The sequence below is a fragment of the Pristiophorus japonicus genome, unplaced genomic scaffold (assembly GCF_044704955.1).
Source record: "Pristiophorus japonicus isolate sPriJap1 unplaced genomic scaffold, sPriJap1.hap1 HAP1_SCAFFOLD_272, whole genome shotgun sequence".
In the NCBI taxonomy this organism is placed as follows: Eukaryota; Metazoa; Chordata; class Chondrichthyes; family Pristiophoridae; genus Pristiophorus; species Pristiophorus japonicus.
Window position 1 is genome coordinate 296,226 of NW_027252472.1, and position 25,526 is coordinate 321,751.

Below are 25,526 nucleotides of genomic sequence, written 5' to 3' on the forward strand. Positions count from 1 at the left end.
CCTCTTCACCCAGAGAGTGGTGAACCTGTGGAATTCTCTACCACAGAAAGTTGTTGAGGCCAGTTTGTTGGATATATTCAAAAGGGAGTTAGATGTGGCCCTTACGGCTAAAGGGATCAGGGGGTATGGAGAGAAGGCAGGAGTGGGGTACTGAGGTTGCATGATCAGCCATGATCATATTGAATGGTGGTGCAGGCTCGAAGGGCCGAATGGCCTGCTCCTGCACCTATTTTCTATGTTTCTATGAGGGACTTCAGTGACGTGGATAGACTGGAGAAGCTGGGGTTGTTCTCCTTGGAGCAGAGAAGGTTGAGAGGAGATTTGATCAAGGTGTTCAAAATCATGAGGGTTCTGGACAGAGTAGAGAGAGAGAAAGAAACTGTTCCCATTAGCAGAAGGGTCGAAAACCAGAGGAGACACAGATTTAAGGTGATTGGCAGTAGAACCAAAGACAACACGAGGAAAAACCCTTTCACGTAACGAGTGGTTAGGATCTGGAATGCACTGTTTGAAAGGGTGGTGGAGGCAGGTTCAATCGTGGCTTTCAAAAGGGAGTTGGATAAGTACCTGAAGGGACAAAAATTAGATGGCTACGGTGAAAGAGGGATTAATTGGAGCAGGTACGATGGGCCGAGCGGTCTCCTTCTATGTAGTATCATTCTATGATTAAGGGGTGATCTCATCAAGAATATGAGGGAAAGATGTGCATTTATAAAGCACCTTTCACGACCACTGGACGTCCCAAAGCGCTTTCCAGCCGATGAAGTACTTTTGTGACATGCAGTCACTGTTGTAATGTGGGAAACGCGGCAGCCAATTTGCACACAGCAAGTTCCTACAAGCAGCGATGCGGTAATGACCCGGATCATGTTTTTTTAGTGATGTTGGTTGAGGGATAAATATTGGCCCCCAGGACACCAGGGAGAACTCCCCCTGCTCTTCTCTGAAATTTACAGCACGGAAGGAGGCCACTTGGCCCATTGTGCACCTTCCCGGCCTAATCCCACATTCCCGCTCTCGGTCCGTAACCCTGCAGCATACGGCACTTCAAGGCGCACTGCCAACTGTGGTGAGGGTTTCTGCCTCTACCACCCTTTCAGGCCGTGAGTTCCAGACCCTGCCCCAGACCCTCACCCCTCATAATCTGATACGTTTCCATAAGATCACCTCTCATTCTTCTGAATTCCAATGAGTAGAGGCCCAACCTCCTCAACCTTTCCTCATAAGTCAACCCCTTCATCCCCGGAATCGACCGAGTGAACCTTCTCTGAACTGCCTCCAAAGCAAAGTATTTCCTTCCTTAAAGACAGAGACCTGTTCTACAACAGCGACGACACTTCAAAACAAAGATTTAATTGGCCGAGAAGGGTTTGGAATGTCGAGAGGTGGTGAAGGGCGTGGAGATGTGACCACCTGGTCTTTACCTCAAACTCAAACTCAAACCCAGATTGGAAAGTTAAAGGTAGTCATTTCTTCCGGAAAATCTATTCCCAACGCAACTCGCTGCCTTCCGTCAATCTCCACAACCCTCGCCCAGGGAGAGCGTGGGTTAAAAAAAAAGTCCCTTATACGCAGGCCCAACGCAGGTAAAATAAACGCAGTTCCTGATACGCAGGTAAAATAAAAGCAGTTCCTGATACGCAGGCCCAGCGTAGGTAAAATAAAAGCAGTTCCTGATACGCAGGCCCAACGGCAGCGCTGGTAAAATAAACAGAGACTGAGTCGCCGGTGGTTATTTTAAATTGTTTAATGACGGACGATCGTAGGTGGGATCAGAAATCAGTGAGAAAAACAAACGCCACGTTTAATAGGTGGGAAAGACATTTCCAAACATAATCCACATACTAACTATCCTAACCCTTTTATACATCACGTACAGATATAAATTTATATTAAATATATAAACTTCAATCCACCCAACGGTGTCATTCGCAGTACGCCAGACCTGACCCGTGTATAACCGTGCTCTCTCTCCCTCCTCACCAGCTCTGGGGCGGTACGGAGGGAGCGCCGCACTGCGCTGTCGGAGGGGGCGCCGCACTGCGCTGTCGGAGGGGGCGCCGCACTGCGCTGTCGGAGGGGGCGGTACGGAGGGACCGCCGCACTGCGCTGTCGGAGGGGCGGTACGGAGAGAGCGCCGCACTGCGCTGTCGGAGAGGCAGTACTGAGGGAGCCCCGCACTGTCGGAGGGGCAGTACTGAGGGAGCCCCGCACTGTCGGAGGGGCAGTACTGAGGGAGCCCCGCACTGTCGGAGGGGCAGTACTGAGGGAGTGCCGCACTGTCGGAGGGGCAGTACTGAGGGAGCCCCGCACTGTCGGAGGGGCAGTATTGAGGGAGCCCCGCACTGTCGGAGGGGCAGTACTGAGGGAGTGCCGCACTGTCGGAGGGGCAGTACTGAGGGAGTGCCGTACTGTCGGAGGGGCAGTACTGAGGGAGTGCCGTACTGTCGGAGGGGCAGTACTGAGGGAGCCCCGCACTGTCGGAGGGGCAGTACTGAGGGAGCGCCGCACTGTCGGAGGGGCAGTACTGAGGGAGTGCCGCACTGTCGGAGGGGCAGTACTGAGGGAGCGCTTCACTGTCGGAGGGGCAGTACTGAGGGAGCCCCACACTGTCGGAGGGGCAGTACCGAGGGAGTGCCGCACTGTCGGAGGGGCAGTACTGAGGGAGTGCCGCACTGTCGGAGGGGCAGTACTGAGGGAGCGCTTCACTGTCGGAGGGGCAGTACTGAGGGAGCCCCACACTGTCGGAGGGGCAGTACCGAGGGAGTGCCGCACTGTTGGAGGGGCAGTACTGAGGGAGCACCTTTCGGATGAGATGTTAAACCGAGGACCTATCTGAGTGTTGGAGTGGGTATTAAAGATCCCATGGAAACTTTTGAAAGAGGGGGTAAGACTTCTCCCTGGTGTACTTGGCCAACATTCCTCACTCAACTAATGTCACCCAATGATAAATTATCTGATCATTCACATGGGATCGTGCTGTGCACAAATCAGCTTCCTTCATCAATACGCTCAGGGCAGGTACAGGGGGTTAGATACAGAGTAAAGCTCCCTCTACACTGTCCCATCAAACACTCCCAGGGCAGGTACAGGGGGTTAGATACAGAGGGAGGTCTTGGTCAAAGACGTAGGTTTTAAGGTGGGTCTTTAGTTGGAATAGACTTGAAATATCAGGAGGTGGGTTGTGTGGCTGAGTTGAGCGTGGGGGGGAGGTGGCTGGAGAAAGAGGGGGTCACAGTCTAAGGATAAGGGGTCAACCATTTAGGACCAAGATGAGGAGAAACTTCTTCACTGAGTTGTTAACCTGTGGAATTCTCTACCGCAGAAAGTTGTTGAGACCAGTTTGTTAGATATATTCAAGAGGGAGTTAGATATGGCCCTTTATGGCTAAAGGAATCAAGAGGTATGGAGAGAAAGCAGGAAAGGGGTACTGAGGTGAATGATCAGCCATGATCTTATTGAATGGCGGTGCAGGCTCGAAGGGCTGAATGGCCTACTCCTGCACCTATTTTCTATGTTTCTACACTGTCCCATCAAACACTCCCAGGGCAGGTACACGGGGTTAGATACAGAGTAAAGCTCCCTCTACACTGTCCCATCAAACACTCCCAGGGCAGGTACAGGGGGTTAGATACAGAGTAAAGCTCCCTCTACACTGTCCCATCAAACACTCCCAGGGCAGGTACAGGGGGTTAAATACAGAGTAAAGCTCCCTCTACACTGTCCCATCAAACACTCCCAGGGCAGGTACAGCACGGGTTAGATACAGAGTAAAGCTCCCTCTACACTGTCCCATCAAACACTCCCAGGGCAGGTACAGGGGGTTAGATACAGAGTAAAGCTCCCTCTACACTGTCCCCATCAAACACTCCCAGGGCAGGTACAGGGGGTTAGATACAGAGTAAAGCTCCCTCTACACTGTCCCATCAAACACTCCCAGGGCAGGTACAGTATGGGTTAGATACAGAGTAAAGCTCCCTCTACACTGTCCCATCAAACACTCCCAGGGCAGGTACAGGGGGTTAGATACAGAGTAAAGCTCCCTCTACACTGTCCCATCAAACACTCCCAGGGCAGGTACAGGGGGTTAGATACAGAGTAAAGCTCCCTCTACACTGTCCCATCAAACACTCCCAGGGCAGGTACAGGGGGTTAGATACAGAGTAAAGTTCCCTCTGCATTGTCCCATGAAACACTCCCAGGGCAGGGACAGCACGGCTATGACACGGGTTACTGCTCTGTCTACCCTCCGGCACCAAGCACTTGCCAATCCGGTGCATCTTGGATCAGATGCGCGACTCAATCCCCCAAAGTGCTTGGACCCCTTCCCGTTGCAACCCCCTTCCCCTCTTCCCCCCCCCACCCCCCCCTCCCCACCCACCCAGTTCTGGCCCATCAGACGGCGGCTGTGGCGTGTGGAGACGCCAGTTATTGTCCAGACGGATGGCGGGCCGGCGAGTCCGTCCATCCTCTCCCGGCCCGTGTCTCGTCGCGGAAGGGGGCCGCCGGTGCCCGGCACAGCAGGTGCACGCACGCACGCGCGCGCTCCGTACACATTGTCCACTTCCCCCGGCCTCTGTGGCTGGCGGTGCTCAACGGGCGGCCTTGAGGTGCGAGTACTGGTGGCGGCGGAGGTTGTCGAGCCGGTTGTAACTGCGGGCGCACATGTCGCACCGGTACGGCTTGTTGCCGGTGTGGATGGTCTGGTGGGCCTTGAGCGCCGAGTTCAGGCCAAAGCTCCTCTGGCAGACCGGGCACTTGTACGGTTTCTCCCGGGCAGGGGAGGGGCGGCTGGAGCCAGAGGGGGCAGCGGCCGAGGAGGAGCGCGGAGGTGCGTGCGGGTGCTGCCGCCCGCCCTCACCCAGCCCGTGAGCCAGCAGTCCGTGGGCCCCGAGGGCCGGGTCGTCCCAGGCCGGGACTGGCACCGTCGCTGCCGAAGAGGCCTCCTCCTCAAACTCCCGCTTGAAGGGCCGCTGCCAGGCGTGCAGGAGGCTGTGGGTACGCAGCGAAGACAGACTCTCGAAGACCTCGGGGCATTGCCCGCACTTGTGCTCAGTCTCCGAGCCGTGACTGAGCTGGTGATCGGTGAGAGAAGATGAATCCTCGAAGGTGCGATCACACAGATCACACTTGAAGGGCCGCTCCCAGGTGTGAAGGAGCTCGTGTGTTTTCAGCGAAGACAGACTCTCGAAGACCTCTCCACACTGTCCACACTTATTCTGGGTCTCCGTACCGTGACTGAGCTGGTGATCGGTGAGAGAAGATGAATCCTCGAAGGTGCGGTCACACAGATCACACTTGAAGGGCCGCTCCCAGGTGTGAAGGAGCTCGTGTGTTTTCAGTGAAGACAGACTCTCGAACACCTCTCCACATTGCCCGCACTTATTCTGGGTCTCCGTACCGTGACTGAGCTGGTGATCGGTGAGAGACGATGAATCCTCGAAGGTGCGATCACACAGATCACACTTGAAGGGCCGCTCCCAGGTGTGAAGGAGCTCGTGTGTTTTCAGCGAAGACAGACTCTCGAAGACCTCTCCACATTGCCCGCACTTATTCTGGGTCTCCGTACCGTGACTGAGCTGGTGATCGGTGAGAGACGATGAATCCTCGAAGGTGCGGTCACACAGATCACACTTGAAGGGCCGCTCCCAGGTGTGAAGGAGCTCGTGTGTTTTCAGTGAAGACAGACTCTCGAACACCTCTCCACATTGCCCGCACTTATTCTGGGTCTCCGTGCCGTGACTGAGCTGGTGATCGGTCAGGGAGGACGAATCCTCGAAGGTGCGGTCACACAGATCACACTTGAAGGGCCGCTCCCAGGTGTGAAGGAGCTCGTGTGTTTTCAGCGAAGACAGACTGTTGAACACCTCTCCACATTGCCCGCACTTGTGCTCCGTCTCCGTGCCGTGACTGAGCTGGTGATCGGTCAGGGAGGACGAATCCTCGAAGGTGCGGTCACACAGATCACACTTGAAGGGCCGCTCCCAGGTGTGCAGCAGTTGGTGCGTGCGCAACGAGAAGTCGTCGGTGAAGCCGTCCCCACACACATCGCAGCGGTACAGCCTCGGGGGCAGCGGAGAAGCGGGGGCGGCGATGCCTCCACCGCCGGTGAGCGAGGAGCCGTCGGCAGCCGCCGCCAGCCCCGGCCCCTCCACCGACCACTTGAAGGGCTGGCTGCAGCGGTGCTCAGAGAGCGAGGCGGGGCGGGAGAAGGCCTCGCCGCAGGCCTCGCAGCGGTAACCGCCCTCGGCAGTGTGGCCTGCCCGGTGCGCGCGCAGCGTGGCCGAGGAGACAAAGCTCTCGCCGCAGACAGTGCAGCGGAAGGGGCGGTCGCCCAGGTGCACCCGCTGATGCCGCCGCAGGTTGTCCAGTCGGTTGTAGCTCTTGGGGCAGACGTCGCACTTGAAGCAGCGTTCCTTGGGGTGGGTGGTCTGCCGGGCCCCCCGCGGCTGGGGGGGCTGGGGCGGCCCGGTCAGCCGCTGGCCGCTGGCTGGCCACCGTGGGGCCGGCTGCTCCCCGGGGATGGGACACCTGTGCTTCCTCAGCGAGATGGCTTGGCTGAAGCCCTTGCCGCACAGCAAGCAGCGGAAGGGCTTGTCGCCGACACTCCGGCATCGGTGCAACGCCAAGGCCGAGGGGCTGTCGAAGAAGTTTCCACAGCCGCTGCACTTGTGGCTGCGCTCCCCGTGGGTCGCCCGGTGGGCCTCGAGAGCTGGAGAGTCGTTGAAGATCTCGCCGCACACGGAGCACTGATGGGAGGGGTCCCCGTGGGTCGCCCGGTGGGCCTCGAGAGCTGGAGAGTCGTTGAAGATCTCACCGCACACGGAGCACTGAAGGGAGGGGTCCCCGTGGGTCGGCCGGTGGGCCTCGAGAGCTGGAGAGTCGTTGAAGATCTCGCCGCACACTGAGCACTGATGGGAGGGATCCGCGTGGACCGGTTGATGGGCTTCGAGCGAAGACAAATCGTTGAAGATCTCGCCGCACACGGAGCACTGATGGGAGGGGTCCGCATGGACTGGTTGATGGGCCTCGAGCGAAGACAAATCGTTGAAGATCTCGCCGCACACGGAACACTGATGGGAGGGATCCGCATGGACCGGTTGATGGGCCTCGAGTGAAGACAAATCGTTGAATATCTCACCGCACACGGAGCACTGAAGGGAGGGGTCCGCATGGACTGGTTGATGGGCTTCGAGCGAAGACAAATCGTTGAAGATCTCACCGCACACGGAGCACTGATGGGAGGGGTCCGTGTGAACCGGTTGATGGGCCTCGAGCGAAGACAAATTGTTGAAGATCTCGCCGCTCACGGAGCACTGATGGGAGGGATCCGCATGGACCGGTTGATGGGCCTCGAGCGAAGACAAATCGTTGAATATCTCGCCGCACACGGAGCACTGAAGGGAGGGGTCCGTGTGGGTCGCCCGGTGGGCCTCGAGAGCTGGAGAGTCGTTGAAGATCTCACCGCACACGGAGCACTGATGGGAGGGGTCCGTGTGAACCGGTTGATGGGCTTCGAGCGAAGACAAATCGTTGAAGATCTCACCGCACACGGAGCACTGCAAGGACCGCTTGGCGTGGATGGGCTGATGGGCCTCGAGTGAAGAGAAGTCGTTGAATATCTCGCCGCACACCCGGCACTGGCAGGACCTCTCGAGGTGGAGGGAGCGGTGGGCGCGGAGGGAGCGGGGGTCGGAAAACGCCTCGCCACACGCCTCGCACTTGAACTGGGCGGCCAGCACCGGCGGGTCAGAGGAGGAGGAGGAGGAGGCGTTGGACGGCCCCGCCGGTGATTCCTTCCCGCCGGACCGCCCTCCGCAGCGGTGCTCGGCCAGCGACGCCGGCCGAGCGAAGTTCTCCCCGCAGCTCTGGCACTCGAAGCCATGCCCGGCACGGTGAGCGCGCAGCGTGGCAGAGGACACAAAGCCATCGCCGCACACGATGCAGCGGAAGGGGCGGTCGCCCAGGTGCACCCGCTGGTGACGTCGCAGGTTGTCCAACCGGTTGTAGCTCTTGGGGCAGGCATGGCAGCGGTAAGACTTCTGGCCGGTGTGGATAGCCTGGTGGGCGCGCAGAGAGGCCGCCTTGGTGAAGCTGCGACCACACACGGCACAGCCGAACGGCCGCTCGCCCGTGTGCACGTAGCCGTGCACCGACAGGTCTGACGATTGCTTGAACGTCTTGCCGCACACGTTGCACTTGTGCAACCGCCGCTTGGCGTGGGTCAGACGGTGCCGCTGAAGGCCGGGGCGGTCGGAGAAACTCTGCCCGCACACGTGGCAGCGATACATCGGCTCGGCGTGGGTCAGGCGGTGAGCCTCGAGGCTCGGCAGGTCGGCAAAGCTCTCTGCACAGACGTCACAGCGGAAGGCGGTCTCGGCGTGACTCAGACAGTGCGTCTGGAGGCTAGACGGGTCGGTGAAGATCTCTCCACACTCCTCGCACCGGAAGACGGTCTCGGCGTGACTCAGACAGTGCGTCTGGAGGCTAGACGGGTCGGTGAAGATCTCTCCACACTCTTCGCACCGGAAGACTGTCTCGGCGTGACTCAGACAGTGCGTCTGGAGGCTAGACGGGTCGGTGAAGATCTCTCCACACTCCTCGCACCGGAAGACTGTCTCGGCGTGACTCAGACAGTGCGTCTGGAGGCTAGACGGGTCGGTGAAGATCTCTCCACACTCCTCGCACCGGAAGACTGTCTCGGCGTGACTCAGACAGTGCGTCTGGAGGCTAGACGGGTCGGCGAAGATCTCCCCACACTCCTCGCAGTGGAAGACGGTTTCGCCGGGAGCCAGACGGTGCACCTGGAGGCTAGACGGGTTGGCGTGACTCAGACAGTGCGTCTCAAGGCAAGATGGGTCGGTGAAAGTCTCGCCACACTCCTCGCAGCGCAGGAGCGTCTCACCGTGACTCAGACAGTGCGTCTGGAGGCTGGACGGGTCAGCGAACGTCTCCCCACACTCCTCGCAGCGGAAGACAGTGTCGACGTGGACCACCTGGTCGTTGCGGAGGGCAGGCGAGCCGGGCTGTCCTTTGACCTGCGCCCCCCAGCTCCCGGGCTGCCCTTTGACCTGCGCCCCCCAGCTCGCGGGCTGCCCTTTGACCTGCGCCCCCCAGCTCCCGGGCTGCCCTTTGACCTGCGCCCCCCAACTCCCGGGCTGCCCGCCCCCTCCCGCCTGCGACCGCTTGGCCTTCCTCCTGGGCGCTGCCTCCCTGGGCGTGCCAGGCTCGCCCCCCGGCCCCCCGTGGCCCCGCTGGTGCCTGCGCAGGTTGTCCAACCGGTTGTAGCTGCTGCCGCAGGTCTGGCAGCGGTAAGGCTTGTCCCCGGTGTGGATGGACTGGTGGGCCACCAGCGACGACGACAGGCCAAAGGCCTTCTGACACACCAGGCACTTGAAGGGCTTCTGTCCGGTGTGGGCGGCCTGGTGCGCCAGGAAAGTGGAGAACAGGTTAAAGGACTTGTGGCAGAGCAGGCAGCGCAGGGGCTTGGGGCCCCGGGCGTGTCCTCGCTGATGGCGCTTCAGATTCTCCAGCCGGTTGTAGCTCTTGCCGCACTCCCCGCAGCGATAGGGCCGCTCGCCGGCCCGCGCGCAGCGGTGCAACGCGAGCTTGGCCGAACGCACGAATCCCCGGCCACAGGCCTCACAACGGAAGGGCTTCTCGGCCGAGTGCACCCTCTGGTGGGCCAGCAGGCCGGCCGAGTCAGTGAAGGCACGGCCACACACCGAGCACTTGAAGGGCCGCTCCACCAGGTGCGAGCGCTGGTGACGCCGGAGGTTGTCCAGCCGGTTGTAGGATCGGCCGCAGGCCTCGCACTTGAACGGCTTTTCCCCCGTGTGGATGCACAGGTGGACCTGCAGCTTGCAGGACTGAGCAAAGCGTTTCCCACAAACCTCGCATCTGCACAGAGACAGAGAGAGAGACAGAGAGTTAGAAACGGACCACGGCGCGCACACATATCATTCTGACCCAAACCGTCCCACGCTCAGAGAGAGAGAGACAGAGAGAGAGAGTTAGAAACAGAACGTACCACACGCATCATTCTGACCCAAACCGTCCCATGCTCAGAGAGAGACAGAGAGAGAGTTAGAAACAGAACGTACCACACACATCATTCTGACCCAAACCGTCCCACGCTCAGAGAGAGAGAGAGAGAGAGAGAGTTAGAAACAGAACGTACCACACACATCATTCTGACCCAAACCGTCCCACGCTCAGAGAGAGACAGAGAGAGAGAGTTAGAAACAGAACGTACCACACGCACATAGCATTCTGACCCAAACCGTCCCACGCTCAGAGACAGAGAGAGAGAGTTAGAAACAGAACGTACCACACACACATACCATTCTGTCCCAAACCATCCCACGCTCAGAGAGAGACAGAGAGAGAGAGAGTTAGAAACAGAACGTACCACACACACATATCATTCTGACCCAAACCGTCCCACGCTCAGAGAGAGAGACAGAGAGAGAGTTAGAAACAGAACGTACCACACACATCATTCTGACCCAAACCGTCCCATGCTCAGAGAGAGACAGAGAGAGAGAGTTAGAAACAGAACGTACCACACGCACATAGCATTCTGACCCAAACCGTCCCACGCTCAGAGACAGAGAGAGAGAGAGAGTTAGAAACAGAACGTACCACACACACATAGCATTCTGACCCAAACCGTCCCACGCTCAGAGAGAGACAGAGAGAGAGAGTTAGAAACATAACGTACCACACACACACATCATTCTGACCCAAACCGTCCCACGCTCAGAGAGAGACAGAGAGAGAGTTAGAAACAGAACGTACCACACACATCATTCTGACCCAAACCGTCCCATGCTCAGAGAGAGACAGAGAGAGAGAGTTAGAAACAGAACGTACCAAACACACACATCATTCTGACCCAAACCGTCCCATGCTCAGAGAGAGACAGAGAGAGAGTTAGAAACAGAACGTACCACACACACATAGCATTCTGACCCAAACCGTCCCACGCTCAGAGAGAGAGAGACAGAGAGAGAGTTAGAAACATAACGTACCACACACACACATCATTCTGACCCAAACCGTCCCACGCTCAGAGAGAGACAGAGAGAGAGTTAGAAACAGAACGTACCACACACACATCATTCTGACCCAAACCGTCCCACGCTCAGAGACAGAGAGAGAGAGAGAGTTAGAAACAGAACGTACCACACACATCATTCTGACCCAAACCGTCCCACGCTCAGAGAGAGACAGACAGAGAGAGAGAGTTAGAAACAGAACGTACCACACACACATATCATTCTGACCCAAACCGTCCCACGCTCAGAGACAGAGAGAGAGAGAGAGTTAGAAACAGAACGTACCACACACATCATTCTGACCCAAACCGTCCCACGCTCAGAGAGAGAGAGAGAAAGTTAGAAACAGAACGTACCACACACACATCATTCTGACCCAAACCGTCCCACGCTCAGAGACAGAGAGAGAGAGAGAGTTAGAAACAGAACGTACCACACACATCATTCTGACCCAAACCGTCCCACGCTCAGAGAGAGACAGACAGAGAGAGAGAGTTAGAAACAGAACGTACCACACACACATATCATTCTGACCCAAACCGTCCCACGCTCAGAGACAGAGAGAGAGAGAGAGTTAGAAACAGAACGTACCACACACATCATTCTGACCCAAACCGTCCCACGCTCAGAGAGAGAGAGAGAAAGTTAGAAACAGAACGTACCACACACATAGCATTCTGACCCAAACCGTCCCACGCTCAGAGAGAGAGAGAGTTAGAAACAGAACGTACCACACACACACATCATTCTGACCCAAACCGTCCCACGCTCAGAGAGAGACATACAGAGAGAGAGAGTTAGAAACAGAACGTACCACACACACATATCATTCTGACCCAAACCGTCCCACGCTCAGAGAGAGAGAGACAGAGAGAGAGAGTTAGAAACAGAACGTACCACACACACACATCATTCTGACCCAAACCGTCCCACGCTCAGAGAGAGACATACAGAGAGAGAGAGTTAGAAACAGAACGTACCACACACATCATTCTGACCCAAACCGTCCCATGCTCAGAGAGAGAGAGACAGAGAGAGAGAGTTAGAAACAGAACGTACCACACACATCATTCTGACCCAAACCGTCCCACGCTCAGAGAGAGAGAGAGAAAGTTAGAAACAGAACGTACCACACACATAGCATTCTGACCCAAACCGTCCCATGCTCAGAGAGAGAGAGAGAGTTAGAAACAGAACGTACCACACACATAGCATTCTGACCCAAACCGTCCCACGCTCAGAGAGAGAGAGAGAGAGAGAGTTAGAAACAGAACGTACCACACACACATCATTCTGACCCAAACCGTCCCACGCTCAGAGAGAGACAGAGAGAGAGTTAGAAACAGAACGTACCACACACACATAGCATTCTGACCCAAACCGTCCCACGCTCAGAGAGAGACAGAGAGAGAGAGTTAGAAACAGAACGTACCACACACATAGCATTCTGACCCAAACCGTCCCACGCTCAGAGAGAGAGAGACAGAGAGTTAGAAACAGAACGTACCACACACATCATTCTGACCCAAACCATCCCACGCTCAGAGAGAGACAGAGAGAGAGAGTTAGAAACAGAACGTACCACACACATCATTCTGACCCAAACCATCCCACGCTCAGAGAGAGACAGAGAGAGAGAGTTAGAAACAGAACGTACCACACACATCATTCTGACCCAAACCGTCCCACGCTCAGAGACAGAGAGTTAGAAACAGAACGTACCACACACACATAGCATTCTGACCCAAACCGTCCCACGCTCAGAGAGAGAGAGAGAGAGAGAGTTAGAAACAGAACGTACCACACACATAGCATTCTGACCCAAACCGTCCCACACTCAGAGAGAGAGAGAGAGAGAGAGTTAGAAACAGAACGTACCACACACATCATTCTGACCCAAACCGTCCCACGCTCAGAGAGAGAGAGAGAGAGAGAGAGTTAGAAACAGAACGTACCAAACACACATAGCATTCTGACCCAAACCATCCCACGCTCAGAGAGAGACAGAGACAGAGAGAGAGTTAGAAACAGAACGTACCACACACACATACCATTCTGTCCCAAACCGTCCCACGCTCAGAGACAGAGACAGAGAGTTAGAAACAGAACGTACCACACACATAGCATTCTGACCCAAACCGTCCCACGCTCAGAGAGAGAGAGTTAGAAACAGAACGTACCACACACACATAGCATTCTGACCCAAACCATCCCACGCTCAGAGAGAGAAGGAGACGGGGAGGGAGAGAGAGAGAGAGGGGGAGGGAGAGAGAGAGAGAGAGAGAGAGAGAGGGGGAGGGAGAGAGAGAGGGGGAGGGAGAGAGAGAGAGAGAGAGCGCGAGAGAGGGAGAGAGGGAGAGAGCGAGAGAGCGAGAGAGCGAGAGAGGGAGAGAGCGAGAGAGGGAGAGAGCGAGAGAGCGAGAGAGCGAGAGAGCGAGAGAGGGAGAGAGGGAGAGAGGGAGAGAGGGAGAGAGGGAGAGAGGGAGAGAGGGAGAGAGCGCGAGGGAGGGAGCGCGAGGGAGGGAGCGCGAGGGAGGGAGCGCGAGGGAGGGAGCGCGAGGGAGGGAGCGCGAGGGAGGGAGCGCGAGGGAGGGAGCGCGAGGGAGGGAGCGCGAGGGAGGGAGCGCGAGGGAGGGAGCGCGAGGGAGGGAGCGCGAGGGAGGGAGCGCGAGGGAGGGAGCGCGAGGGAGGGAGCGCGAGGGAGGGAGCGCGAGGGAGGGAGCGCGAGGGAGGGAGCGCGAGGGAGGGAGCGCGAGGGAGGGAGCGCGAGGGAGGGAGCGCGAGGGAGGGAGCGCGAGGGAGGGAGCGCGAGGGAGGGAGCGCGAGGGAGGGAGCGCGAGGGAGGGAGCGCGAGGGAGGGAGCGCGAGGGAGGGAGCGCGAGGGAGGGAGCGCGAGGGAGGGAGCGCGAGGGAGGGAGCGCGAGGGAGGGAGCGCGAGGGAGGGAGCGCGAGGGAGGGAGCGCGAGGGAGGGAGCGCGAGGGAGGGAGCGCGAGGGAGGGAGCGCGAGGGAGGGAGCGCGAGGGAGGGAGCGCGAGGGAGGGAGCGCGAGGGAGGGAGCGCGAGGGAGGGAGCGCGAGGGAGGGAGCGCGAGGGAGGGAGCGCGAGGGAGGGAGCGCGAGGGAGGGAGCGCGAGGGAGGGAGCGCGAGGGAGGGAGCGCGAGGGAGGGAGCGCGAGGGAGGGAGCGCGAGGGAGGGAGCGCGAGGGAGGGAGCGCGAGGGAGGGAGCGCGAGGGAGGGAGCGCGAGGGAGGGAGCGCGAGGGAGGGAGCGCGAGGGAGGGAGCGCGAGGGAGGGAGCGCGAGGGAGGGAGCGCGAGGGAGGGAGCGCGAGGGAGGGAGCGCGAGGGAGGGAGCGCGAGGGAGGGAGCGCGAGGGAGGGAGCGCGAGGGAGGGAGCGCGAGGGAGGGAGCGCGAGGGAGGGAGCGCGAGGGAGGGAGCGCGAGGGAGGGAGCGCGAGGGAGGGAGCGCGAGGGAGGGAGCGCGAGGGAGGGAGCGCGAGGGAGGGAGCGCGAGGGAGGGAGCGCGAGGGAGGGAGCGCGAGGGAGGGAGCGCGAGGGAGGGAGCGCGAGGGAGGGAGCGCGAGGGAGGGAGCGCGAGGGAGGGAGCGCGAGGGAGGGAGCGCGAGGGAGGGAGCGCGAGGGAGGGAGCGCGAGGGAGGGAGCGCGAGGGAGGGAGCGCGAGGGAGGGAGCGCGAGGGAGGGAGCGCGAGGGAGGGAGCGCGAGGGAGGGAGCGCGAGGGAGGGAGCGCGAGGGAGGGAGCGCGAGGGAGGGAGCGCGAGGGAGGGAGCGCGAGGGAGGGAGCGCGAGGGAGGGAGCGCGAGGGAGGGAGCGCGAGGGAGGGAGCGCGAGGGAGGGAGCGCGAGGGAGGGAGCGCGAGGGAGGGAGCGCGAGGGAGGGAGCGCGAGGGAGGGAGCGCGAGGGAGGGAGCGCGAGGGAGGGAGCGCGAGGGAGGGAGCGCGAGGGAGGGAGCGCGAGGGAGGGAGCGCGAGGGAGGGAGCGCGAGGGAGGGAGCGCGAGGGAGGGAGCGCGAGGGAGGGAGCGCGAGGGAGGGAGCGCGAGGGAGGGAGCGCGAGGGAGGGAGCGCGAGGGAGGGAGCGCGAGGGAGGGAGCGCGAGGGAGGGAGCGCGAGGGAGGGAGCGCGAGGGAGGGAGCGCGAGGGAGGGAGCGCGAGGGAGGGAGCGCGAGGGAGGGAGCGCGAGGGAGGGAGCGCGAGGGAGGGAGCGCGAGGGAGGGAGCGCGAGGGAGGGAGCGCGAGGGAGGGAGCGCGAGGGAGGGAGCGCGAGGGAGGGAGCGCGAGGGAGGGAGCGCGAGGGAGGGAGCGCGAGGGAGGGAGCGCGAGGGAGGGAGCGCGAGGGAGGGAGCGCGAGGGAGGGAGCGCGAGGGAGGGAGCGCGAGGGAGGGAGCGCGAGGGAGGGAGCGCGAGGGAGGGAGCGCGAGGGAGGGAGCGCGAGGGAGGGAGCGCGAGGGAGGGAGCGCGAGGGAGGGAGCGCGAGGGAGGGAGCGCGAGGGAGGGAGCGCGAGGGAGGGAGCGCGAGGGAGGGAGCGCGAGGGAGGGAGCGCGAGGGAGGGAGCGCGAGGGAGGGAGCGCGAGGGAGGGAGCGCGAGGGAGGGAGCGCGAGGGAGGGAGCGCGAGGGAGGGAGCGCGAGGGAGGGAGCGCGAGGGAGGGAGCGCGAGGGAGGGAGCGCGAGGGAGGGAGCGCGAGGGAGGGAGCGCGAGGGAGGGAGCGCGAGGGAGGGAGCGCGAGGGAGGGAGCGCGAGGGAGGGAGCGCGAGGGAGGGAGCGCGAGGGAGGGAGCGCGAGGGAGGGAGCGCGAGGGAGGGAGCGCGAGGGAGGGAGCGCGAGGGAGGGAGCGCGAGGGAGGGAGCGCGAGGGAGGGAGCGCGAGGGAGGGAGCGCGAGGGAGGGAGCGCGAGGGAGGGAGCGCGAGGGAGGGAGCGCGAGGGAGGGAGCGCGAGGGAGGGAGCGCGAGGGAGGGAGCGCGAGGGAGGGAGCGCGAGGGAGGGAGCGCGAGGGAGGGAGCGCGAGGGAGGGAGCGCGAGGGAGGGAGCGCGAGGGAGGGAGCGCGAGGGAGGGAGCGCGAGGGAGGGAGCGCGAGGGAGGGAGCGCGAGGGAGGGAGCGCGAGGGAGGGAGCGCGAGGGAGGGAGCGCGAGGGAGGGAGCGCGAGGGAGGGAGCGCGAGGGAGGGAGCGCGAGGGAGGGAGCGCGAGGGAGGGAGCGCGAGGGAGGGAGCGCGAGGGAGGGAGCGCGAGGGAGGGAGCGCGAGGGAGGGAGCGCGAGGGAGGGAGCGCGAGGGAGGGAGCGCGAGGGAGGGAGCGCGAGGGAGGGAGCGCGAGGGAGGGAGCGCGAGGGAGGGAGCGCGAGGGAGGGAGCGCGAGGGAGGGAGCGCGAGGGAGGGAGCGCGAGGGAGGGAGCGCGAGGGAGGGAGCGCGAGGGAGGGAGCGCGAGGGAGGGAGCGCGAGGGAGGGAGCGCGAGGGAGGGAGCGCGAGGGAGGGAGCGCGAGGGAGGGAGCGCGAGGGAGGGAGCGCGAGGGAGGGAGCGCGAGGGAGGGAGCGCGAGGGAGGGAGCGCGAGGGAGGGAGCGCGGGAGGGGGAGAGGGGAGCGCGGGAGGGGGAGAGGGGGAGCGCGGGAGGGAGAGAGGGGGAGCGCGGGAGGGGGAGAGGGGGAGCGCGGGAGGGGGAGAGGGGGAGGGCGGGAGGGGGAGGGGGAGGGGGAGAGGGGGAGGGCGGGAGGGGGAGAGGGGGAGGGCGGGAGGGGGAGAGGGGGAGGGCGGGAGGGGGGAGGGGGAGGCGGGCGGGGGAGAGGGGGAGAGGGGAGAGAGAGCGAGAGGGGGAGAGAGAGCGAGAGGGGAGAGGAGCGAGAGGGGGAGAGAGAGCGAGAGGGGAGAGAGAGCGAGAGGGGGAGAGAGAGAGCGAGAGGGGGAGAGAGAGAGCGAGAGGGGGAGAGAGAGGAGAGAGCGAGAGGGGGAGAGAGAGAGCGAGAGGGGGAGAGAGAGAGCGAGAGGGGGAGAGAGAGAGCGAGAGGGGGAGAGAGAGAGCGAGAGGGGGAGAGAGAGAGCGAGAGGGGGAGAGAGAGAGCGAGAGGGGAGAGAGAGAGCGAGAGGGGGAGAGAGAGAGCGAGAGGGGGAGAGAGAGAGCGAGAGGGGGAGAGAGAGAGCGAGAGGGGGAGAGAGAGAGCGAGAGGGGGAGAGAGAGAGCGAGAGGGGGAGAGAGAGAGCGAGAGGGGGAGAGAGAGAGCGAGAGGGGGAGAGAGAGAGCGAGAGGGGAGAGAGAGAGCGAGAGGGGGAGAGAGAGAGCGAGAGGGGGAGAGAGAGAGCGAGAGGGGAGAGAGAGAGAGAGCGAGAGGGGGAGAGAGAGAGCGAGAGGGGGACAGAGAGAGCGAGAGGGGGACAGAGAGAGCGAGAGGGGGAGAGAGAGAGCGAGAGGGGGAGAGAGAGAGCGAGAGGGGGAGAGAGAGAGCGAGAGGGGGACAGAGAGAGCGAGAGGGGGACAGAGAGAGCGAGAGGGGGACAGAGAGAGCGAGAGGGGGACAGAGAGAGAGCGAGAGGGGGACAGAGAGAGCGAGAGGGGGACAGAGAGAGCGAGAGGGGGACAGAGAGAGCGAGAGGGGGACAGAGAGAGCGAGAGGGGGACAGAGAGAGCGAGAGGGGGACAGAGAGAGCGAGAGGGGGACAGAGAGAGCGAGAGGGGGACAGAGAGAGCGAGAGGGGGACAGAGAGAGCGAGAGGGGGACAGAGAGAGCGAGAGGGGGACAGAGAGAGCGAGAGGGGGACAGAGAGAGCGAGAGGGGGAGAGAGAGAGCGAGAGGGGGACAGAGAGTGCGAGAGGGGGAGAGAGAGAGCGAGAGGGGGAGAGAGAGAGCGAGAGTGGGACAGACAGAGAGAGTTGCACTTTGTCTACGGCACACACACAGACCATTCGTAAGAATCTAAGAAATAGGATCAGGAGTAGGCATTCGGCCCCTCGAGCCCTGCCCCGCCATTTAATACCATCGTGGCCTGATCCGATCATGGACCCAGCTCCACTTCCCTGCCCGCCCCCTTATCGGTTAAGAAACTGTCTATCTCTGTCTAAAATATATTCAATGTCCCGGCTTCCACAGCTCTCTGAGGCAGCGAGTTCCACAGATTTACAACCCTCTGAGAGAAGAAATTCCTCCTCATCTCAGTTTTAAATGGGCGGCCCCTTATTCTAAGACCATGCCCCCTAGTTCTAGTCTCCCCCATCAGTGGGAACATCCTCTCTGCATCCACCTTGTCGAGCCCCCCTCATAATCTGATACGTTTCCATAAGATCACCTCTCATTCTTCTGAACTCCAATGAGTAGAGGCCCAACCTCCTCAACCTTTCCTCATAAGTCAACCCCCTCATCCCCGGAATCAACCGAGTGAACCTTCTCTGAACTGCCTCCAAAGCAAAGTGTGTCCTTTGGTAAATACGGAGAGCAAAACTGTGCACGCAGTACTCCAGGTGTGGCCTCACCAATACCCTGTGTAACTGGAGCAAGACTTCCCTGCTTTTATACTCCATCCCCTTTGCAATAAAGGCCAAGATACCATTGGCCCTTCCTGATCACTTGCTGTACCTGCATACTAACCTTTTGTGTTTCATGTACAAGTAACCCCCAGGTCCCGCTGTACTGCCGCACTTTGCAATCTTTCTCCATTTGAATAATTATTTGTTTTTTTATTTTTCCTACCAAAGTGCATGACCTCACACTTTCCAACAGTATACTCCCTCTGCCAAATTTTTGCCCACTCACTTTGCAGATTTTTTGTGTCCTCCTCACACATTGCTTTCTCCCCCCCCCCCCATCTTTGTATCATCAGCAAACTTGACGATATTGCACTTGCTCCCTTCATCCAAGTCATTAATAGAGATTGTAAGTAGTTGGGTCCCCAGCACTGATCCCTGCGGCACCCCACTAGTTACCGTTTACCAGCCGGAAAATGACCCATTTATCCTGACTGTGTTCTCTGTCAGTTAGCCAATTCTCTATCCATGCTAATATATTACCCCCAACCACGTGAACTTTATCTTGTGCAGTAACTTTTTATGTGGCACCTTGTCAAATGCCTTCTGGAAATCCAAATACACCACATCCACTGGTTCCCCCTTATCCACCCTGTTCCTTACATCCTCAAAGAACTCCAGCAAATTTGTTAAACATGATTTCCCTTCATAAATCCATATTGACTCTGCTCGATTGTGTTATGATTTTCCAAATGTCCTGTTACTACTTCCTTAATAATGGACTCCAACATTTTCCCAACCGCAGATGCTCGTCTAACTGGTCCATAGTTTCCTGCTTTTTGACTCTCTCCTTTCTTGAAGAGGAGCTACATTTGTTGTTTTCCAATCCGCTGGGACCACCCCAGAATCCAGGGAATTTTGGTAAATTACAACCAATGCATCCACTATCTCTGCAGCCATTTTTTTTAAATAGAGAACTGGTTGGCAGACAGGAAGCAGAGAGTGGGAATAAACAGGTCCTTTTCAGAACGGCAGGCAGTGACTAGTGGGGTACCGCAGGGTTCAATACTGGGACCCCAGCTATTTACAATATACATTAATGATTTAGACGAAGGAATTGAGTGTAATATCTCCAAGTTTGCAGATGACACTAAGCTGGGTGGCAGTGTGAGTTGTGAGGAGGATGCTAAGAGGCTGCAGGGTGACTTGGACAGGTTAGGTGAGTGGGCAAATGCATGGCAGATGCAGTATAATGTGGATAAATGTGAGATTATCCACTTTGGTGACAGATTAGTAAAAGGGGAGGTGCAACAAGACCTGGGTGTCATGGTACATCAGTCATTGAAAGTTGGCCATGCAGGTACAGCAGGCGGTGAAGAAGGCAAATGGTACGTTGGCCTTCATAGCGAGAGGATTTGAGTATAGCAGCAGGGAGATCTTACTGCAGTTGTACAGGGCCTTGGTGAGACCACACCTGGAATATTGTGTGCAGTTTTGGTCTCCTAATCTGAGGAAGGACATTCTTGCTATTGAGGGAGTGCAGCGAAGGTTCACCAGACTGATTCCTGGGATGGCAAGACTGACATATGAAGAAAGACTGGATCGACTGGGCTTATATTCACTGGAGTTTAGAAGAATGAGAGGGGGATCTCATAGAAACATATAAAATTCTGACGGGACTGGACAGGTTAGATGCAGGAAGAATGTTCCCGATGTTGGGGAAGTCCAGAACCAGGGCTCACACAGTCTAAGGATAAGGGGTAAGCCATTTAGGACCGAGATGAGGAGAAACTTCTTCACCCAGAGAATTGTGAACCTGTGGAATTCTCTACCACAGAAAGTTGTTGGGGGCCAGTTCGTTGGATATATTCAAAAGGGAGTTAGATGTGGCCCTTACGGCTAAAGGGATCAGGGGGTATGGAGAGAAGGCAGGAGTGGGGTACTGAGGGAATGGTCAGCCATGATCATATTGAATGGTGGTGCAGGCTCGAAGGGCCCAATGGCCTGCTCCTGCACCTATTGTCTATGTTTCTAAGTCACTCGGGTGCAGGCCATCAGGTCCAGGGGAGTTGTCCACCTGTCGTCCAATAGTTTGTTGAGTACTGTTTCTCTAGTGATAGTGATTATTTTAAGTTCCCCCCCCGTCCCCCTATAGCCCCTTGATTATTGGGATGCTTTGTGCTTTCCACCATGAAGACCGATACAAAATACTCTGCCATTTCCCTGTTCCCCATTATTAATTCCCCGGTCTCCTCCTCTAAGGGACCAACGTTCACTTTAGCTACTCTCCTTGCTTTTTATATATCTGTCGACCTTCTTACTGTCTGTCTTTATATTTCTTGCTAGTTTATTCTCACAATCTACCTTCTCTATTATATTTTTAGTCGTCCTTTGCAGGTTTCTAAAAATTTCCCAATCTTCTGGCCTCCCACTAATCTTGGCATCAGATGAGGAGGAATTTCTTCTGGTAAATCTGTGGAATTCTCTGCCCCAGAGAGCTGTGGAGGCTGGGTCATTGAATATATTTAAGGTGGAGATAGACAGATTTTTGAACGATAAGGAAGCGAGGGGTTATGGGGGGCGGGCAGGGAAGTGGAGCTATGTCCATGATCGGATCAGCCATGATCGTATTAAATGGCGCAGCATGCTCGAGGGGCCGTATGGCCTACTCCTGCTCCTATTTCTTATATTCATTTCCTTTTTACACATCGATAGAAGTTTATATAGTCTCTCGCTAGTTTACTCTCATATTCTATTTTCCCTTTCTTCATGAATTTCTTTGTCTCCTTTGCTGAATTCTAAAATCTTCAGCTTACTGCTCCTATCAGCAACATTATAAGGCTCTTCCTTTGATTTAATACTATTAATTTCTCGTGAGCCACGATTGGATCAGTTTTCTTGTCGGTTTTTTGTGCCTTGAAGGAGTGTACGTTTGTTGTAAATTATGTATTAATTCTTTCACTGGCCGAAGACCACCCTAAGTGGAGGAAGTGCATCCGGGAGGGCGCTGAGCACCTCGAGTCTCGTGGCCGAGAGCATGCAGAAAGCAAGCGCAGGCAGCGGAAGGAGCGTGCGGCAAACCTGTCCCATCCTCCCCTTCCCTCAACCACTATCTGTCCCACCTGTGACAGGGACTGTGGCTCTCGTATTGGACTGTTCAGTCACCCGAGAACTCGTGTTAGAGTGGAAGCAAGTCTTCCTCGATTCCGAGGGATTGCCTAGGATAGAAAGAGAAAATAGGTGCGGGAGTAGGCCATTCGGCCTTTCGAGCCTGCACCATTCAATATCATGGCTGATCATTCAACTTCAGTACCCCACTCCTGCCTTCTCTCCATACCCCCTGATCCCTTTAGCCGTAAGGGCCACATCTAACTCCCTTTTGAATATATCCAACGAACTGGCCTCAACAACTTTCTATGGTAGAGAATTCCACAGGTTCACAATTCTTTGGGTGAAGAAGTTTCTCCTCATCTCGGTCCTAAATGGCTTACCCCTTATCCTTAGACTGTGTGAGCCCTGGTTCTGACTTCCCCAACATCGGGAACATTCTTCCTGCATCTAACCTGTCCAGTCCCGTCAGAATTTTGTATGCTTCTGTGAGATCCCCTCTCATTCTTCTAAATTTCAGTGAATATAAGCCCAGTCGATCCAGTCTTTCTTCATATGTCAGTCCTGCCATCCCGGGAATCAGTCTGGTGAACCTTCGCTGCACTCCCTCAATAGCAAGAATGTCCTTCCTCAGATTAGGAGACCAAAACTGTACACAATATTCCAGGTGAGGTCTCACCAAGGCCCTGTACAACTGCAGTAAGACCTCCCTGCTCCTAGACTCAAATCTTCTCGCTATGAAGGCCAACATACCATTTGCCGCCTTCACCGCCTGCTGTACCTGCATGCCTACTTACCTACATAGTTTGCTTTGTTTAGATTTAAAACCCTAATTTTGGATTTAATTAAATCAGTTTCAAACTTAGTATAAAATTCTATCAAATTATGGTCACTCTTCCCTAAAGGCCCCTTTACTACAAGGTTATTAATTAACCCTTTCTCATTGCACAATACTAGATCAGCCGTGTCTTTGAGGGCAGCACACTCGCCCGAGTCAGAAAGTTGTGGGGTTCGAGTCCCACTCCAGGGACGAGCACATAAATCTAGGCTGACACTCCAGTGTTTATTTTGAGCGATAAGGGAGTCAAGGGTTATGGGGAAAGGGCAGGGAAGTGGAGCTGAGCCCATGATCGGATCAGCCATGATCGTAATAAATGGCGGAGCAGGCTCGAGGGGCCGTATGGCCGACTCCTGCTCCTATTTCTTATGTTCTTATCTAAAATAGCCTGTTCTCTAGTTGGTTCCTCAGCATACTGATCCAGAAAACCATCTTGTACACATTCCATGAATTTGTACTCCACATGTAATATCTCCAAGTTTTCAGATGACACTAAGCTGGGTGGCGGTGTGAGCTGTGAGGAGGATGCTATGAGGCTGCAGGGTGACTTGGACAGGTTAGGTGAGTGGGCAAATGCATGGCAGATGCAGTATAATGTGGATAAATGTGAGGTTACCCACTTTGGTGGCAAAAATACGAAGATAGATTATCTGAATGGTGACAGATTAGGAAAAGAGGAGATGCAACGAGACCTGGGTGTCATTGAAAGTAGGCATGCAGGTACAGCAGGCAGTGAAGAAGGCAAATGGTATGTTGGCCTTCATAGCGAGAGGATTTGAGTATAGGAGCAGGGAGGTCTTACTGCAGTTGTACAGGGCCTTGGTGAGGCCACACCTGGAATATTGTGTTCAGTTTTGGTCTCCTAATCTGAGGAAGGACATTCTTGCTATTGAGGGAGTGCAGCGAAGGTTCACCAGACTGATTCCCGGGATGGCAGGACTGACATATCAAGAAAGACTGGATTGGCTAGGCTTATATTCACTGGAATTTAGAAGAATGAGAGGGAATCTCATAGAAATATATAAAATTCTGACGGGATTGGACAGGTTAGATGCAGGAAGAATGTTCCCGATGTTGGGGAAGTCCAGAACCAGGGATCACAGTCTAAGGATAAGGGGTAAGCCATTTTGGACCGAGATGAGGAGAAACTTCTTCACTCAGAGAATTGTGAACCTGTGGAATTCTCTACCACAGAAAGTTGTTGGGGACCAGTTCGTTGGATATATTCAAAAGGGAGTTAGATGTGGCCCTTACGGCTAAAGGGATCAGGGGGTATGGAGAGAAGGCAGGAGTGGGGTACTGAGGGAATGATCAGCCATGATCATATTGAATGGTGGTGCAGGCTTGAAGGGCCCAATGGCCTGCTCCTGCTCCTATTTTCTATGTTTGTATCATCATAGGCAGTTCCCTCAGAATCGAGGAAAACTTGCTTCCGTTCTAACTCGAGTTCTCAGGTGGCTGAACAGTCCAATACAGGAACCACAGTCCTTGTCACGGGTGTGACAGATAGACGTTGAGGGAAGGGGAGGGTGGGACAGATAGACGTTGAGGGAAGGGGAGGGTGGGACAGATAGATGTTGAGGGAAGGGGAGGGTGGGACAGATAGACGTTGAGGGAAGGGGAGGGTGGGACAGATAGACGTTGAGGGAAGGGGAGGGAGGGACAGATAGACGTTGAGGGAAGGGGAGGGTGGGACAGATAGACGTTGAGGGAAGGGGAGGGTGGGACAGATAGACGTTGAGGGAAGGGGAGGGAGGGACAGATAGACGTTGAGGGAAGGGGAGGGTGGGACAGATAGACGTTGAGGGAAGGGGAGGGTGGAACAGATAGACGTTGAGGGAAGGGGAGGGTGGGACAGATAGACGTTGAGGGAAGGGGAGGGTGGGACAGATAGACGTTGAGGGAAGGGGAGGGAGGGACAGATAGACGTTGAGGGAAGGGGAGTGTGGGACAGGTTTGCCGCACATTCCTTCCGCTGCCTGCGCTTGCTTTCTGCGTGCTCGCAATTGGCGACGAGACTCGAGGTGCTCAGCGCCCTCCCGGATGCACTTCCTCCACTTAGGGCGGACTGGTCTTTGGGCCCAGGGACTCCCAGGTGTCGGTGGGGGATGTTGCACTTTATCAGGGAGGCTTTGAGGGTGGTCCCTGTAACGTTTCCTCTGCCCACCTTTGGCCCGCTTGCCTGTGAAGGAGTTCCGAGTAGAGCGCTTGCTTTGGGAGTCTCGTGTCTGGGGGACATGCGGACAATGTGGCCCTGCCCAGCGGAGCTGGTCGAGTGTCACACTCCAAATAAGTACTTCATTGGCTGTAAAGCTCTTTATATATCTGGTGGTCACGAAAGGCACTCTCTATATCCAAGTCTTTCTTTCTTTTGCTAGTGAAGTTCCGTCTGCCCTCTCAGGCGGATGTAAAAGATCCCGGGGCCACTATTTGGAAGAAGAGCAGGGGGAGTTCTCCCCGGTGTCCTGGGACCAATATTTATCCCTCAACCATCACTAAACCAGATAATCTGGGTCATTATCAAATCGGTGTGTGTGGGAGCTTGCTGTGCGCAAATTGGCTGCCGCCTTTCCCACATTACAACAGTGACCACACTCCAAAAGTAAATCGCTTTGAGACATCCGGGGGTCGTAATAGGTGCTATTTAAATGGGAGTCCTTCACTTCATCTAACCTTATCAGGATAACCTATTCCCTTCTCCCTCATGTGTTTATCTGGCCTCCCCTTAAATGCATCGATACGATTCACCTCAACCCCTCCCCGTGGCAGCGAGTTCCACATTCTCACCGCTCTCTGGGTAAAGTGGTTTCTCCTGAGCCTCCACAGCCCTCTGGGGCAGAGAATTCCACCCCCCTCTGAGTGAAGAAATTCTCCTCATCTCTGTCCTCAATGGCCGACCCCTTATCCTAAGACTGTGACCTCTGGTTCTAGACTCCCCAGCCCCGGGGGGGGAAACATCCTCCCTGCATCTACCCTGTCAAGCTCTGTAAGAATTGTGTCGGTTTCAATGGGATCACCTCTCATTCTTCTAAACTCGAGAATATCGGCCCT

The 25,526-nt window shown here is 57.4% G+C and overlaps 1 protein-coding gene across 4 annotated transcripts in view; it reads right to left on the minus strand.

The window, feature by feature from the left end:
- Positions 1 to 4,364: 4,364 nt before the first annotated feature.
- The window catches only part of LOC139247556 (zinc finger protein 91-like), a 100,879-nt gene continuing 79,717 nt past the window's right edge, over positions 4,365 to 25,526 (minus strand). For all 4 annotated transcript variants that reach the window (XM_070871662.1, XM_070871664.1, XM_070871665.1 and 1 more), the window contains one exon: positions 4,365 to 9,900. In XM_070871662.1, coding sequence (XP_070727763.1) covers positions 4,593 to 9,900 — 5,308 coding nt within the window. In that variant the 3' untranslated portion in view covers positions 4,365 to 4,592. The remainder of the gene's footprint in view (positions 9,901 to 25,526) is intronic.